At 36.5% G+C, this 19,281-nt stretch overlaps 1 protein-coding gene across 10 annotated transcripts in view; it reads left to right on the top strand.

Moving 5' to 3' along the window:
• The window catches only part of LOC106086294 (glutamate-gated chloride channel), a 383,785-nt gene that overhangs the window by 128,866 nt on the left and 235,638 nt on the right, over window positions 1–19,281 (top strand). For all 10 annotated transcript variants that reach the window (XM_059360211.1, XM_059360210.1, XM_059360204.1 and 7 more), the window contains 2 exons: window positions 2,735–2,817; window positions 2,934–3,071. In XM_059360211.1, coding sequence (XP_059216194.1) covers window positions 2,735–2,817; window positions 2,934–3,071 — 221 coding nt within the window. The remainder of the gene's footprint in view (window positions 1–2,734; window positions 2,818–2,933; window positions 3,072–19,281) is intronic.

The raw sequence follows: 19,281 nt of genomic DNA, 5'->3' as shown, positions 1-19,281 counted from the left end.
TTTGTTTTTAGGTAACTATAAGAGAGCACACAAAATTTCGCTTAAATCGCACCACCCATCTCCGAGATCTGACGTTTCTGAAAATTTAGGTAATTGGAGGGTCCGCCACCCCTTCAGATATCAAAAAATGTAGTACCCTATTTTCACCACGGGATCATTATGCACCATCTGTGAACATTTCAAGACAATCAGTTAAGCCGGTTTTGAGTCTATAAGGAACACACACACAAACAAACAAACCGACAAACAAATTGATTTTTATACCCTCCACCATAAGATGGGGGTATACTAATTTCGTCATTCCGTTTGTAACTACTCGAAATATTCGTCTGAGACCCCATAAAGTATATATATTCTTGATCGTCGTGACATTTTATGTCGATCTAGCCATGTCCGTCCGTCTGTCTGTCGAAAGCATGCTAACTTCCGAAGGATTAAAGCTAGCCGCTTGAAATTTTGCACAAATACTTCTTATTTGTGTAGGTCGGTTGGTATTGTAAATGGGCCATATCGGTCCATGTTTTGATATAGCTGTCATCTAAACCGATCTTGGGTCTAGACTTCTTGAGCCTCTAGAGGGCGCAATTCTTATCCGATTTGAATGAATTTTGGCACTACGTGTTTTGTTATGTCAAGTATGGTTCAAATCGGTTCATAACCTGATATAGCTGCCATATAAACCGATCTTGGGTCTTGACTTCTTGAGCCTTTAGAGTGTGCAATTCTTGTCCGATTGGAATGAAATTTTGCACGACGTGTTTTGTTATAATGTCCAACAACTGTGCTAAGTATGGTTCAAATCGGTCCATAACCTGATATAGCTGCCATATAAACCGATCTTGGGTCTTGACTTCTAGAGCCTCTAGAGGGCGCAATTCTTATCCGATTGGAATGAAATTTCGCACGACGTGTTTTGTCATGATATCCAACAACTATGCCAAGAATGGTTCAAATCGGTCTATAACCTGATAAAGCTGTCATATAAACCGATCTTGGGTCTTGACTTCTTGAGCCTCTAGAGGGCGCAATTATTATTCGATTTGCCTGAAATTTTGTACGACGGATTCTCTCATGACCATCAACATACGTGTTTATTATGGTCTGAATCGGTCTATAGCCCGATACAGCTCCCATATAAATCGATCTCTCTATTTTACTTCTTGAGCCCCCAAAGGGCGCAATTCTTATTCGAATTGGCTGACATTTTACACAGGCCTCCAACATATAATTTAATTGTGGTCCAAACCGGACCATATCTTGATATCGCTCTAATAGCAGAGGAAATCTTTTCTTATATCCTTTTTTCCCAAAGAAGAGATGCCCGGAAAAGAACTCGACAAATGCGATCCATGGTGGAGGGTATATAAGATTCGGCCCGGCCGAACTTAGCACGCTTTTACTTGTTATATATAAGACGAAGATTAAGTTTAAATTAATAATTTCAATTGTGATTTTAAAAACAAGAATTAAATTAAAACGGAAATAATAAAGAAATTTAAAAGGGGAAGGAATGTATTCAAAAATTTACAAGTTATTTAGTCTTATTATTCAAAAAGTAAACACGTTGCTGATGATTTGGATTTTATGTGGAAGAGTATTCCAAAGACATATAGAGTTAATATAATTCTGCCACTCAGATATCAGGCTACGTCGTTTAAAGGAAATTAACTTTCTCCCTCTACTGGATTTAGTAAATTTTAATCTATCGAGGAGATAATTGGACTTTCGTTTTACAACAATCTTATGCGGAAATATTGGCGATCTAGTTCGGAGGAAAGTATTTAAACCAACGCAACCAAAAAGGATTTCCAAGATGAGACACATGCTGAGTTTTCGTACTGTTGTAAAACGGTACGTTCAATTTTCGCCGGTGTGACAAGTAGTAATTAGCGAAGAGTTCACATCCATACTTGACCCGGAGACAGGAAGGGTTTTGCTAGAAGGGCTCGGATTTGAATTGGAGTGAAGGAATGTGGGGCCCATAGTGCACGGAGCTTCGCATATGTCAACAACGACATTCGCATGTCATTAACACGATCAGACCAACATAAACACCACACCTAATTTCCTTGCGCTAGAAACAATCAATACTCTGATTATTTATGACTATATCTGGGTTTTTTATGGAGAATTATAAGGAATTTAGACTTCTGGGAACGTAAGAGGAGTCCATTTGCCGTAGCGCACTTATTCATTCACTAACATTAAGAACGGAACCACTTACATGTATATGCACGTAGTCAGCATATATCATAACTTCACTGTGAATTGATTGAAGTGGAAGATTATTTGCGTATAGCCAAAACATTTACGGTCCAATTATCGAACCTTGTGGAACTGCTTTGGGCATTAGCATGGGCCTAGATCTCGTTTCGCAAGCGCAAATGGATTGAAAACGGTTACAGAGATATGATGTTATAAGGGTGGTCGATGTAAAAATTTTCGTAAATACGAACACCTGATGCAATATTGTCATTCTTGCACCGTCGCTTAAAATATAAAACCATAGAGCGGAAACATTGCCGTGTTTCAATTTTGGAAGGCACATTTTAAGGAATAAAATGTACTGGTGAACTGCCTTACAGGTTTACGGAAATTATATATTAAATGTAAATAAACTAAAAAAAAAATCATTGAATGTGATGTTTCCTCACCTTACAAAAGTTTTTGAATATCGGTGTTGTGCACAGATACGGATTGAAATATTTGTAATATTCTACTCTCTTTATTTCAGACGCCATTTAATCTTATCATGCCAGGGAAGCTTACATATATTCCCCTTCGATGATCCCAAGTGTACATTTTCCATGGAAAGTAGTAAGTCTCTGAGCCAACATTGCCCTGCGCTATAATTACGATGATTTTACTAACACGCCAAAGACGCTTCAACTAATTGCATACTTTTTTTAAAATTTCTCAAAATGTGATTACAGTATCATACGAAGAGCCGCAAATAAGGTATGTCTGGACGAACGGTGAGGTTACCCTGCTCAAGAGTCCATCGTTGACCACCTTAAATGCCTATCTGATAAAGAATCAGACAACAGCCTGCGAGCAGCACAGTTGGAGGGGTAAGTGCTGTGGGTGTATGCAAAAGTTGCAGAAGCCTACAGATTTCTAAATTCTTACTATTATCTCAATTAAAAATTTTAATGAATGCCTAAATGCGAATCTATTTTTGAATTTATTTTATACACTTTTTGTTTTCATTTGTTAAGGATTTGGATAAAATATTTGATGAGTTGATAAGTTCATTTTTCGTTGTAGTGTAGTGTAATTTTCAATGCATACTGCTGTTATTCTTATAATTAGAAATACATTAGCAATGGCTAATTTCATCTCATATACATAAATATTTTTGCTCTTTGTACTCGTTCCATAATTAACAATGATAATTACAAGAATGAATTTGTGTTCTAACATTTCATAGTTAAAGTTATTTTAGATCGGCCGAGTATTTTTGTTAGAAACATCTTTGTTTGCTTAGCGTGTATTTTTCAATTGAACAATATTTAACAATATCAATACCATAGCAAATTATTGTATTTTAGCTTAGCAGTTTGTATACATTACTAGTGGGTTCTACAAAAACATTTTTTCTCTTTTTTTACTATTATAAAATTGTAAAAAATTTTATTTAGATTGTTTTTTCTTCACAACTAATGACTGTATGCTACAATAGAGTGTGATAAGGTGGCTCATAAGATTACAGAAATTTAGGACAATTTCTACCTAAAATTCTAAGCAGGATGAAAACTAAGAAAGTAACCTTTTATTTGGCAATATGTTTAGCTTAACCATATCCGAATGTGTCGCCAGCTTTTGAGCCATTGCTGTATGACAGAATGATTTTTTATTTACTAACGATTTGAAGGAACTTTATAATTTTAAATTTAAATATTTATTGTTGTACCATACCATATGTTTAACATTCTAATTACAAAAATACATATCTTTTACGATTTACTTTTACCTTTAAGTGATAATAACATTAACTAAGTTGAAGACTTAAGATTTCTATGTACTTCGTTTTATGACATAATGCTGGAAAGTTGAACACGTTGAAAACAAATGATTTCCATTTTCAACATATGCATGAAATATTTAAATATTTAAAGTTTTGTCCATTTTGTTCATCACAACTTGCACGATGGCTAAAAATTACACATTACTTCAACTACTTGGGCTTTTAGTTATTTGGTGCATCTTTTCTTCACTACAGGGTGGCATACAGACTTACACAGCTGACCACTCTTTGCTTCTTCTTACGAAAGTCGTACGTCTTTAACTGAGTGGATTTTATGAAAAAATAAGAAAGAAATAGCCAAACAATACTTTTAATTATGCAAATATATGCCCATGAACATTGCATTAAGGAGCAGAGGCTATCTTCTCATATATCACTGAGTGCTATCGGATTGAAGAATAAGCTCAATGATATAGGTCCTCGTTTTTATAGCCGAGTCCGAACGACGTGCCGCAGTGCGACACCTCCTTCGAGAGAAGTTTTACATGGCATAGTACCTCACAAATGTCGCCAACATTGGGAGGGGATGACCACCACTGAACATTTTTCTGCGGTTCTTGCCAGGATTCGAAACCAGGCGTTTAGCGTCATAGGCGGATATCTACATACACAAACCGCCTGCATGCTTACTGATTTTTTAGTGTTATTGGCATTACCGTTTTTACAATGTAAATGAAATTCCTTTCAATTACTCAGAAGGCCTTAAATATTAGCCTTAACAATTTTCAATTGTTTTCACATTCCTTCTATAACTCCAAATTTAAGGGGTGTATGTTTATTAATTTGCACTGATTATTTGCGACGTCGTGTACTGCTTACGAGATAAAAGCAGTTTAATTTCAAAACATCACAATTTTATGTTGGATATTTTATCAACCACCATGGTGTGGCGGTGTAGTAATCTTATTCCATTTTGCAATACCTCGAAATATACGATTTGCATATTCTGGATCGTCGATTTAGTTGTGTCGGTCGGTCGGAATCACCGCAGCGTTCGGATGAATAGAGCCATTCATTTGAAATTCGGCATAGATACTTCTTTTTGAAGTACATAGCTAAATCGAGTAAGAATGTCAAGACGATCACAGATACACCTTAACCTTGTAGGTTTGCAAGTCAATATTTTAAGGTGATTAGGAGCTAAAAGGAGTGGCTCTATTTTTGCCAGAGAGTTAAGAGGTGCGAAAACATTTTTCGTCAGAGCGGGCAACGGTTGTCCGCTCCGACTGCCGAGTAACAAACGGATTGACAAGATTAGGTAAGGTGCGTTCTTCGTTCTTTTCAAAAACGCAATAAATGGAGTCATAAAATATTTAAAAAAAATTCGACTATTTATATCCCCCAAATCGTTTAATGGTCTAAACAAGCAAATGTATTTTTTGCAAGTTATTTTCTTTGTTTTGCCAAAAAACACATATATAATTGATTAACTTTCGTATCTAATTCTAAAACTCCATCTCACATAATTTCCATCTCACATAATTTTTGGTTTTTAAAATAAATTTTAACTTTGTTATAACGCGGTCTGTATAACGACAAACGCTTTTTTTCAAAGATACGGCATAGTGAAACTTCTTATATATATATATATATATATATATATATATATATATATATATATATATATATATATATATATATATATATATATATATATATATATATATATATATATATATATATATATATATGATTGATATATGAATTTAAGTTTGGATGTAAGGTGTACTCCATTCTTAAAAGACTTTATTTCTGCCCGATATTCTCATGATGTCCGATTTAGGGGTGTTTTCGGGGAAGAGGTGGCCGCCCAGATACTTGGCCCTGAAAAAATATCAGCATCGTGCTGTAATCTCAATACCATTTATTGAAACCCCATATTGTTATTGGTTTAAGGGGAGTTTCAGAATGAGGCGTCCCCCAAACACATGGCCCCAAAATTGGTTATCAAATTCGTTTTCTAATCTCAAATACCATTCATTTAAGCCACATATCAGCATGGTCGAAAATTTTTTACCCTTTGGGGGGTGTTTTGGGGAATACCAAATACCTTTATTTGGGCCCTACATTGCAATGGTCAGTAAAAAATTGCTGTTTGTGGGGTATTTTGGGAAAAGGGGTCTACCGCTATTCCCAAAGAAAATTGTTCCCGAAAGTGGGTATCAATTCTTGCTCTACCCGCTAATACCTTTCATTTAAGCCCCACATTGTCATGGTCGGTAAATATGCCCGATTTAGGGTTGTTTTGGGGAGTGGGTTGGTCCCCCAAACACTAAGCCCTGAAAATATATCAGCAACGTGCTCTATTCTCATATATCCATGTATCATTCTTTTGGACCCCATATTGCCATTGGCCTCAAAATGGCAATATGGGGTTTCTAATCTCAAATAGGGTATGGGCCCTAAAAACCATGGATATCGAGCTCCATTGTCTTTACTGTCCACTGTCCTATTTGGGATTAGTTGTGGTGGTGGGACGTCACCTAGCCAGTTGATCCCGAATGTTGATATCAAATTCATGGTCTACTCCCAAATACCGTTCATTTGAGCCCCATTTTTTCATTGTAGGCAATCATGACCGTTTAAGAGGTGTTTTAGTGACTTGGCCTTTAAAATATTCTTGTTCTACTATAAAATACTTCTTATTACAGCCCCATATTGGAATGGTCAGCAAATACGTCCTATATAGGTGGTGCTATGGGGGTGGGGTGGCCCATACACACTTTTTCAAGAATATTGATATTAGATTCGTGCTTTAATCCCAAAGACCTCTCATTTGACTCCCATATTGCTATGGCCGTAAATTTGTCCTTTTTTGAAGTTGTTTTAGGAAGGGGCGTATTCTACACTTAAATACATTTTATGTGAGCCCTATATTGCCATGATCAGTAAATAGGTCCTGTTTAGGGGTGTTTTTTGGAAGGGGTGCACCCTCAGAAACTTTGTCCCACATTTGGATACCAAATTCGTATTCTACTCGCAAATACCTCTCATTTGAGTCCCATATTGCCAAGGTCGGTAAATATGTCCGATTTAGGAGTGTTTTGGGGGTTGGGGTGGTCCCCTAAACATTTAGTCCGACAATTGGATATCAAATACTTTTTCTACTCTTAAATACCTTTCATATGAGTTCCATATTGTCATGATTTGTCTATATATATATATATATATATATATATATATATATATATATATATATATATATATATATATATATATATATATATATATATATATTTGGTAGGTTTTGGGGGTGGGGCTGCTCCCCTAGATATCCAATCCGAAATCGGGATAACAATTTTCTATAAGGGAGCAAACAAAATTTCGCTTAAATCGCATCACCCATATTATGCATATTTTCTATGATATTTTCTAGGTGTTACAACTGTAGAAGTAAATATACCCCCTATTCTATTGCAGAGGGTATAACAAGTTTTCAATAAATAAAGCGGAATCTCTTTACTCCGCCTTGACAGTTGAACCTTGCATGGAAAATCGAAAACATGGTTAATTGAGGTTTTTTCTTTATGTGTTCTTTCCTCTTGTGTTGTAGAGCCATTTCCAAACAAACACCTTGACCTGCCAATTACAGACTAAATGTAATTTAATACTCAACTTTAATCCAAAAATAAAAAGGGGAATTCCAGAATTTGACTTGAAACAAATATGTGTGCAGTGCACAGATAATAGAGGTAAACACTGTTGATAGAGGAAGCTTTATTAAAGCTCGGATAAAAGATGTAACTCACGGTGACGGTTAACAGATGTAACCGGTAAATAGAGGCCCCAATAATCAAGATTCAACTGTCTTGGGTGTACAACTTAACAATTTAGCGATTTTAGTTTTTGCTCAAATATGCAAATGCAAATTTACCTATTACATTCCAATAAGGAACAGGGCGAACTTCTCGCATATCAATAAGTGCTGTCCGATTCAAGTTTAATCTAAATGATAAGAGACTTCCATTTTATAGCCGGGTCCGAACGGCGTGCCGCAGCGCGACACCTCTATGAGGAAAAGTTTTTATGTTACATAGTATTTTACAAATGTCGACAACATTAGGAGCGGATAACCAACGATGAAAATTTTTCTGTATTGGAAGGTGCGACAAAAATATTTCTAATAAAGCTATCGATCTGAAATTTGCATTTAGGCTTCAATTGGGTAAAAAACTATTACAAACAAGTAAAAAGACGTTAAGTTTGGCCGGGCCGAACTTTGGATACCCACCACCTCGGGTATATATGTAAACCACCTTTCGTCAAAGTCCGGTAAAAGAAAATGCATACCCTATGTCCCATAGCAGCTATATCGAAATATGTTCAGATTTGGACCAAATACTAATAAGTACAAGTCATTGTTCAATTGTGTATACAAAAATATTGGTGTTGTTAGTAGCTATATCTAACAGGTAAAAGCGTGCTAAGTTAGGCCAGGCCGAATCTTATATACCCTCCACCATGGATCGCATTTGTCGAGTTCTTTTCCCGGCATCTCTTCTTAGGCAAAAAAGGATATAAGAAAAGAGTTGCTCTGCTATTAAAACGATATCAAGATATGGTCCGGTTCGGACCACAATTAAATTATATGTTGAAGACCTGTGTAAAATTTCAGCCAATTCGTATAAGAATTGCGCCCATTGGGGCTCACGAAGTAAAATAGAGAGAACGATTTATATGGGATCTGTATCGGGCTATAGACCGATTCAGACCATAATGAACACGTTTGTTGATGGTCATGAGAGGGTCCGTCGTACAAAATTTCAGGCATATCGGATAATAATTGCGACCTCTAGGGGTCAAGAAGTCAAGATCCCAGATCGGTTTATATGAAAGCTATATCAGGTTATGAACCGATTTGAACCCTATTTGACACAGTTGTTGAAAGTAAAAATAAAATACGTCATGCAAAATTTCAGCCAAATCGGATAGGAATTGCGCCCTCTAGAAGCTCAAGAAGTCAAATCCCCAGATCTATTTATATGACAGCTATATCAGGTTATGGACCGATTTGAACCATACTTGGCACAGTTGTTGGATATCATAACGAAACACATCGTGCAAAATTTCATTCTGATCGGATAAGAATTGCGCACGCTAGAGGCTCAAAAAGTCAAGAACCAAGATCGGTTTATATGGCAGCTATATCAAAACATGGACCGATATGGCCCATTTACAATACCAACCGACCTACACTAATAAGAAGTATTTGTGCAAAATTTCAAGCGGCTAGCTTTACTCCTTCGGAAGTTAGCGTGCTTTCGACAGACAGACGGACGGACGGACGGACGAACGGATGGACGGACGGACATGGCTAGATCGACATAAAATGACGCGACGATCAAGAATATATATACTTTATGGGGTCTCAGACGAATATTTCGAGTAGTTACAAACAGAATGTCGAAATTAGTATACCCCCCCATCTTATGGTGGAGGGTATAAAAATAAAACGGTTTGAACCATATACGACACGGATGTCGAAAAGCCTAACATAAGTCACTGCGTCAAATGTCAGTGAAATCGGATTATAAATGCGCCTTTTATGGGGCCAAGACTTTAAATCGAGATATCGGTCTACATGGTAGCTATATCCAACTCTGGACCGATTTGGGCCAAGTTGCAGAATAACACAACTATAACACAACTCACTGTCCCAAATTTCGGCGTAATCGGACAACAAATGCGCCTTTTATGGGCCCAAACCCGTAAATCTAGAGATCGGTCTATATGGTAGCTACATTCAAATCTGGACCAATCTGGGCTAAATTGAAGAAGAAAGTCAGAGGGCCTAACACAACGCACTTCAGTAAAATCGGATAATAAATTTGGCTTTTATGGGTCTAGGACACTAAATCGACGGATCGGTCTACATGGGAGCTATATCAAAATATAGTCCGATATAAGCCATCTTCGAACTTAACGTGCTTATGGACAAAAAAGAATCTGTGCAAAGTTTCAGCTCAATATCTCTATTTTTAAACACTGTTGCGTGATTTCAACAGACACACGGACGGACATGGCTAGATTTGTCTCAGATTTTTTCGGTGATCAAGAATATATATACTTAGTAGGGTCGGAAATGGAAATTTCAATGTATTGCAAACGGAATGACAAAATGAATATACCCCCATCCCTCGGTGGTGGGTATTAAAAAGCATGAACATTGATCCATGTTTAGGTATGGCCCCCATGGTTCCGCCCGGTTGCACCTTTTTTTTAAAGGGGTTTGAAGATATTTTACTACAAATGTTGCTGTAACTTAAGAATTTGGCTTCTCAGAGAGTAAAATATATACAAACAAAAAATTATCAAGATAGGGCCATTTTTAACATAGCCTCCATATAGCGGTATCGCTCGATATCACCTATTTTGAAAGATTTTACCGTATTTTTTTTTCGAAAACCTTCAATCGAGAAAACGGTATGTATGACAACTATACCAAAACATGGATCCCCTTAAGAAAAACTCAGCAAGAATATCAAGGGACCGAATACAACTGACTATGCCATATTTCGGCCAAATCGGGCGATAAATGCGACTTTTATGGGTATAATGCCTTAAATCGGGAAATCGGTCTATATGGGGGCTATTTTAAGATACAGTCCGATATATTCCATGTTCGAACGTTATCTGCCTATGGACAAAGCAAAGTTTCAGCTGAATATCTTTAGTATCCCCCGCGGGCGGTGCCGACTGTATAATACCCAGCACCTACCCTATAAGTACAATGTGGGAGCTATATCCAATTCTGAATCAATTTTGATTGACTTCGGCGAGCAAATATGTACAAAATAATAACTACGGTTGACAAATGACAACATTATTGGAAATTGCCCGAATCGAGCAAACTTCTCAGATAATGTGGAAGTCATCGAGCAAGGCGTAGACAAAGTTTTATGAAAATTGGTTAATAAATGCGATTGCGATGGTTCTAGGAATGAAAATCGGGCGATATATATATATATATATATATATATATATATATATATATATATATATATATATATATATATATATATATATATATATATATATATATATATATATATATATGAGAGAACTATATCTAAATCTGAACCGATTTCTATGAAATTCACCAATAATGTCGATAGTCATAAGAAAATCCTTCCTACCAAATTTTGAGAGAATTGGATTACAAATGACCATTTTATTGCATTATTACTCCAAATCTGACGAACATATATATGGGAGCTATATCCGAATCTGAGCTGATTTTTTTCAATTTAAATAGACTTCGTCTCTAGGCCGAAAAACATGCCCGTACCAAATTTGAAGACGATCGGATGAAAATTGCGACCTGTAGTTTGTACAAAAAATCACATGGACAGACGGACGGATAGAAAGACGGACGGATAGACAGACAGACGATCATAGCTAAATCGAATCAGAAAGTGATTCTGGATCGATCGGTATACTTATCAATGGGTCTATCTATCTTTCTTTTGGGCGTTACAAACTAATTCACTAAGTTATAATACCCTGTAGTGGTGTAGGGTATAAAAAGCAAACACCGAATACTTTCAAACACTCAACAGCAATAACAAAAAAATGTTCACAAATTTCATAGATTTGCAAAGGTAGGCTTAGTTTTTTGAAAGTTTAGGTCGGGCAGAAACGGGCAGCTGGGATCATATACTTCGTAAACTGCACACTTTTGCAACATTTTAAATGGAATTTTAAGACGTTCTGTGGCGTGGGAAGTTGCTAAAAGTCAACTTCTTTTATTAATATAACATTAGTAATATGCATTTCCAAACAGCTAAATCTAATAGAATCAAAACCGACATTGTTGTAATATTATTGGTTAAAAACAATTGCAGTACGCTTGACACTACCTTCCATTTCAAAAAAACAAAAAATGTTTTAGCATACCTGTTTTTAACAATTTTACATTAAAGATGTCACGGTGTAAATGCTGTTGGAAGAGTCTGATGAGTCAGCAATTTTTACTCGATTCCGGAAAGATTGATCGCTTCACAGTCCAACTCCAGAGTCTACTCCGAGCAATTAATTTTTAAAATTTTAAGAAAAAAACAAATTTTTAGAAAAAAATCTTTTTATTTCCAAGCCAATATGCTTTTATAACTATTTTAATTTTCCAAATAGAGGAAAATTTGATTTAATTACCATCAAATGCACCAATACTCTAAAAGTGTTTATAGGGATTTCATTCCCAAGAATTTTGAGAACATTTTTTCTTGGATTTTTTGATATATAAAAAACTGCCGATTTTGACAAGCCAACTTTCCGCAAAATCATGACCTTCTATGGCGGGAAAATTTATTTCACTAGTTTCATTAGTCTACTTTACACAAATTCAGATTTCATTAGATTACTTCTTTCCTAACTCGAGCTAGAATTTTCTATTCGTATATGTTTTTCTACGCATTCGTTGTTAATGGGTGAAGTTAGTCTACCCATATTCGTTCATCCGATCAACAAATAGCCGAATCCACGATAGCGTTCGATCGAATGAGGCTACCCGCATCCAACTTTTCATAAACACTTCTTATTGATGTGGGTCATCAATTTAACAATACCTAAAAGTACGTTTACATTGGCCACTAATCCGGATCAATGGCCTTTTCGGGGTTTAAGTGCTAAATCCTGTATTTTTTGCAGGTCTTACCATACAAAAAAAAATCCAATTTTTGCTGGATTTATCTGTAAATCCCAAATTAAACCGATATCATGGCTGAATAATCGATAAAAGTACCAAAATATGCAACTGTTTTCAATAATTGTGTATGGATGTGTGTGATATGCACATTCATGTTTACGCATGCACGCTTGAATATGTCCCTTAAATTCCCAAAAAAAAACGCAATATAAACGGACTGGATTTGTTTCTGGATTTATTTAAATCCAGATCATAAAATTTTCAATGTAAATGTGCTATAAGGATTGTTTCGTAATATGTTTCTGAGTACGGACTTTCAAACTATTCGAAAACTGAGCTTATTCAAAAAACGGGTGCAAATTTTTAATATTTTTATACTCTACTATACCACAACTGTTGTACAAGGAAAAGAGATAGCAACCATTAAAAAGCGTACCGATCGACTCAGAATTACTTTCGATTCGATTTAGCTATATCCATCTGTCAGTATGTCTGTCTGTATATTTTTCTGCCCATTTATTACAGGCATTTCTTTTAACCCAGAGACGAAGCCTATTAAAATTGGAAGGAATCGTTTCAGATTTGAATATGGGTCCCGTTTGCATATTCGTTCGATTTGGACTAATACTGCAATAATATTGTCATTTGTCAGCCAATACCTCGAGAAATTAGGCACGCAGCTTTTCCTAATGGCTATATTTTAATGAAATTTTTAGCAAACTCAAAACTTTAACGAAATTTTTGTAACAAAATTTCAATGGAATTTTTTAAACAATATTTTAATACAGTTTTATCTAAAGGATTTTTCAATGAAATCTTTTTTAAAAACAACTTTTTAATAAAAAATTTACTTAACACAAAATTTCAAGGACTTTTTTGGACAATATATCAAAGGCATTTTTAAATTCTAGGACAATCTTGTTGTATTAATATTTTTCTTACATTTTTCTAAAGACAAAATTTAAAATGAGATTTTTTTCTGAAAGCAAAATTTTAATGTCATTTGTTTGTTAAAGGCAAAATTTGAAAAAAAAAAAAATCAATAACATTTTTTCAACACATCAATAACATTTTCTCTAAAAGCAATATTACGATAAAAAAATTCTTGAAGAAAATTTTCCCTGGTTTGCAACACATCAAAATATCCATTTCCGACCCTACAAAGTATTTATATTTCGGATCGTCGTAAAATTCTAAGGCGATTTAACGATGCCGTCTGTTCTAATCACTCTACAGCCTTCGAAAATTGAGATATTGAGCTGATATGTGGCACAGATGCCCCTTTTTGCTGCATGCAGGTTAATTTCTTGAACGGGCCAACTCAGAATATGTATGTATTTATTTCCCATATAGACCGGTCCGACGATTTAGGGTCTAAAACCCATAATACTTCATTTATTATCCGATTTCGCTGAAATTTGAAAACAAGATTTCTTTTAAGCCTCCCGACATCCGACCCAAATATGATTCAGTTCGGGCTATATTTGAATATAGCTGCCATATAGACCGATCTTCTGATAAAGGGTCTGAAGCCCACGAGGTTTTAAGGTTATAAACTTGAAAACATTAGGCTTAGGAATTTACTCATATACTCATTATCAAAAGAAAGCTAAATCATTTCCAATGTTCAACTTTTCGGCATTTTGAAATAGGCGAAAATGTTTGAAAGTTTGCCCAGCAAACTGTAAATGAAGGCTAAGTATTTCCATACCAAATCTATTCTCAATTTTTCAGCACTCCAGTTGTTCGTTGTTTTGACCAAGCACTTGTAACATCGGGCCACATATTCTTAAATAATTAAGGCAAAACAAAAACAATATTTGTTCTCTCATCTTAAACGTTCAAATTTGTTGAAAACACAGGCATAGAAATATAATTTATTGCTGAATAAAACATATAACATAAATTAACATGCAATCTCAACAGAGTATTTACAGAATATGTTATTTAACATTTCTTGCAATACTATATATAACAGGGTTTGTACACGCCTCAACTTAAACACAATGATTTTAATCATTTCCCACAATTGGCAAGGTATATTGAATAGAGAAATAGAATATCGGAAATAACTCAATATCTTGAAGAAATGCTTAATGTTTGACGATTTGTAAATGACCACGATTCAACAGTTAAATTATTTGTAGATAACTGAGAACTGAAGTAGATGGACTTCAGCTTTTATTGGTTATATACCGCACATAGGTCGAAAGAACCCAAATTTACAACCAATAAATAAATTAAAATCGCTTATTAAGAGGTAAAATGAAAGCCAACTTGGTTAATTGTCCAAAGATATAATTTTATTACCCACCACCATAGGATGGGGGTATACTAATCTAGCCATTCCGTTTGAAACACTTCGAAATATTCGTCTAAGACCCCATATAGTATATATATATTCTTGATCGTCTCGACATTCTGAGTCGATCTAGCCATGTCCGTCCGCCCGTCCGTCTGTCGAAATCACGATAGCGATTGAGCGCGTAAAGCTAGCTGCTTGAAATTTTGCATAGACACTTAATATTGGTGTAGATTCTTGGGGATTGGGCCACATCGGTTCACATTTAGACATAGCTTCCATATAAACCCATCTCCAGATTCGACTTCTTGAACCTATGGAAGCGGCAATTTTTGTCCGATTTGGCTAAAATTTTGAACATATTGTTCTGTTATGACTTTCAACACCTGTGTCAAGTACGGTCTGAATCGGTCTATAACCTGATATAGCTCCTATATAAACCGATCTCCAGATTTGACTTTTTGAGCCCCTGGAAGCCGAAATGTTTTTCCGATTTAGTATGTAGTATACTGTTACGACTCTCAACAACTATGCTAAGTATGGTCTGAAGCTGTCTACAACCTGATATAGCTCCCATGTAAACCGATCTCCCGATTTGACTTTTTAAGCAACTGAAAGCCGCAATTTTTGTCCAATTTCGCAAAAATTTTACATAAAGTGTTCTGTTACGACTTCCAACAACTGTGCCAAGTACAGTCTAAGTCGATCTATAACCTAATTTAGCGCCCATATAAACCCATCTCCCGATTTGACGTCTTGAGCCACTGGAAGCCGCAATTTTTATCCAATTTGGCTGAAATTGAAATGTAGTGTTTTGTTATGACAACTGTCCCAAGTACGGACTAAATCGGTCTATAACCTGATATAACTCCCATATAAACTGATTTCATGATTTGACTACTTGAGTCGTTACAAGCATTAATTTTTGTCCGATTTGAATGACATTTTGCATGGGGTGTTCTGCTACGACTTCCAATAACTGTCCAATCAGTCAAATACGGTCCAAATCAGACTATAACCTGATATTGCACCCATCCAAACCGGTCTTTCGATCATCATGTTCGGTTCCTAGAAGCATTAATTTTTGCTGGTTTGACAGAAGTTTGGTATGTGGCACAAAATTATGCCCATCAACTAAATTTATTTTGTATGGTTTTTTAGCAGAATCCATAGTGGTGGATTCCCTAGATCCGACCGGTTCTTCGGTCCGATCGAACCGCACGCTTTTATTTGTTTTCTAATCAAAGAATTAGGTAAGGACTCTACTATAAATGGAATACAGTAAACTCTATAACAAAGAAGTAAAAGCATGCTAAGTTCGGCCGAGCCGAATCTTGTATACCCTCCACCACAGATCACATTTGTCGAGTTCTTTTCCCCTATATCTCTTTTTAGGCAAACAAAGGATAGAAGAAAAGAATTGTTATAATATTGGAGCTATATCAAGTAATGGTCCGATTCGGACTATAATTGATTTGAATGTTGGAGACCATATTATAAATCATTGCGTTAAATTTCAGCCAGTTCGAGTAAGGATTTCGCCCTTTAGGGGCTCAAGAAGTAAAATAGAGACATTGGTTTATATAAGAGCTGTATCGGGTTATAGACCGATTCGGACAATATTTAGCACGTATGTTGAAGGTCATGGGAGAAGCTGTTGTACAAAATTTCAGCCAAATCGGATAATCATTACGCATTTGTCGAGTTCTTTTCCCGATATCTCTTTTTAGGCAAACAAAGGATAGAAGAAAAGAATTGCAATTATATTGGAGCTACATCAAGTTATGGTCCGATTCGTATCATAATTTGATTGTTGGAGACCATATTAGAAATCATTGTGTAAAAGTTCAGCCAATTTGAGTAAGAATGGTGCCCTGGCTCAAGAAATCAAGATCCCAGATTTGTTTATACGGCCAATTGACCGGTCCCGAATGTGAAATAAAATGTTAACCCAACTCCCCTCTCAATAAATCCACATCACAATCACACAAAGGAGTGGCGATAAAATGCCCCCCGTGGCGTGTCCTGTGCCACTTTCTCCCTTATATTTATGTCATTAGAACCGCAGTTTATTAACCTTTTCCTTTGCATAAGTTTTATCTAGTCACCAAGGGGCCGGTCCACCCGGTACTGGTCTAAGGATTGAATCAATGTGTCGGTCCGCACATTGTTTAGCGCCCATTCGATGTCAATGCAAACCTGTGTAAATCTTGACATCGAAGGATTCTTCTAATTTGTGCACAACCTCGTGCAGGGTAGTCTCCACCGACCTTCCCTTGACATAGGCATGATTTTTGTATTAGAGCACTTTATTGGATGTCCTACTCTTTATCATGGTATCCACAACACGTTTCATGGTTTTGAGTAGCAAGGACGTAAGGCTAATACATAAGGTCTGTGGGCTTTTGGTGTCGTATAACTTGCCTTGCCGAGGTTGGGTATAAAAACCACCCTTGCCTCCTGCCAGGTTCCGGAGTATATGCAAGTCCTGGGCACGATGGGAAAATAGTGGCCAGATGAGGTGCCAGATAGTCGGCATCCTTTTGTAGGAATGCCGGAAATATTTCATCAGGTCTGCGTGACTTAAATGGTTTGAAGCTTCTTAAAGCTTCCTTGACCGAAAATTCCGTTATGATAAGCCTTCAATCAACCTCATCTTGCCCAAGTCTTCTTCTGCAGAAGTGCCTGGAATGTAAGTTCTGTCCCCTCCAGCATCCTGGCCTATTGCGCCGCCGGTACACACTTCTCTGTTTCCTTCGTCGTGCACCGGATTGCTTTCTCGGTCTGCTTGTGAGCTAAGCAAAGCCATCGCTCACTTCTGCGGTCATCCTGCCCGTTTCATTGACACTGTCGCTGTCTGAATCTAAATCGGAAACACCAGCTTCACTTAAAGGCTGGGGACGAACTGTGCATCCCTCTGGTTTATCCGTCTCTTCCTCATTTGTTAGTCTGACGACTGGTTGTGCCCTTTAAGCGTTACTCTCGACTACAGTTGCCAAGGCACCCACATCTATTGGAGGCGAGGACAATATTCTACGGTCTGATGCTACGAACGTGTATGTTTTACACTCAAAGCACAGAGTCTCAATTATCGATATCAGCCGGAACGTGGACATCTTCATTTGCCTTCTTGTGAGAATTGACTTTTTTTGCAGTATTCCCTAATTTGTTGATAAAGTCGAAGGTCATTTCATTTAAACTTGGTACTATTATCTCTCCAGGCAGTCGTAATATCTGTCCATAAACCATTTCCGCAAGGGATGCACCTAAGTCCTATTTTACCACTGACCGCAACCCTAGCAATACTATCCGGAGGATGTCGTATCAATTCTCTTTCTGATCGAGGCCGTCAAATGTCGATGGAACCATTCAATCATGTCTTTTCCTTGAGGATGATACGCTGTTGTGGCTATCCTATGACCTTTTTGGTGGACATTTATTTCTATTTTTGGATTATTCGAATAATCGTTTATATGATCCGGTTCATTTGATCATCCTCTTTGAACTAAAGCAAAAAATGCTTATCCCAATCGAATGAAATATTTTCCAAGTAGAGCTCAAATGTTCGGAAAAACACAGAAAAATAACAAAATTCATGTGTGTTTAAAGCTTTTTATACCCTCCACCATAGGATGGGGGGTATACTAATTTCGTCATTCTGTTTGTAACTACTTGAAATATTCGCCTGAGACCCCATAAAGTATATATATTCTTGATCGTCGCGACATTTTATGTCGATCTAGCCATGTCCGTCCGTCTGTCTGTCGAAAGCACGCTAACTTTCGAAGGAGTAAAGCTAGCCGCTTGAAATTTTGCACAAATACTTCTTATTAGTGTAGGTCGGTTGGTATTGTAAATGGGCCATATCGGTCCATGTTTTGATACAGCTGCCATATAAACCGATTCTGATCGGATTGGAATTAAATTTTGCACGACGTGTTTTTTGTTATGATATTCTAAAACTGTGCCAAGTATGGTTCAAATCGGTTCATACCCTGATATAGCTGTCATATAAAGCGATCTGGGGACTTGACTTCTTGAGCTTCTAGAGGGCGCTATTCCTATCAGATTTGGCTGAAATTTTGCATGAAGTATTTTATTCTTACTTTCAACAACTGTGACAAATAAAGTTCAAATCGGTTCATAACCAGATATAGCTGCCATATAAACCGATCTGGGATCTTGACTTCTTGAGCCTCTAGATTAGGTCGCAATTATTATCCGATTTGCCTGAAATTTTGTACGACGGATCCTCTCATGACCATCAACATACGTGTTTATTATGGTCTGAATCGGTCTATAGCCCGA

The sequence above is a fragment of the Stomoxys calcitrans genome, chromosome 1 (genome assembly GCF_963082655.1).
Source record: "Stomoxys calcitrans chromosome 1, idStoCalc2.1, whole genome shotgun sequence".
Lineage (NCBI taxonomy): Eukaryota > Metazoa > Arthropoda > Insecta > Diptera > Muscidae > Stomoxys > Stomoxys calcitrans.
The sequence above is the reverse complement of the archived record's forward strand: the minus strand, read 5'-3'. Positions and strand labels throughout refer to the sequence as shown.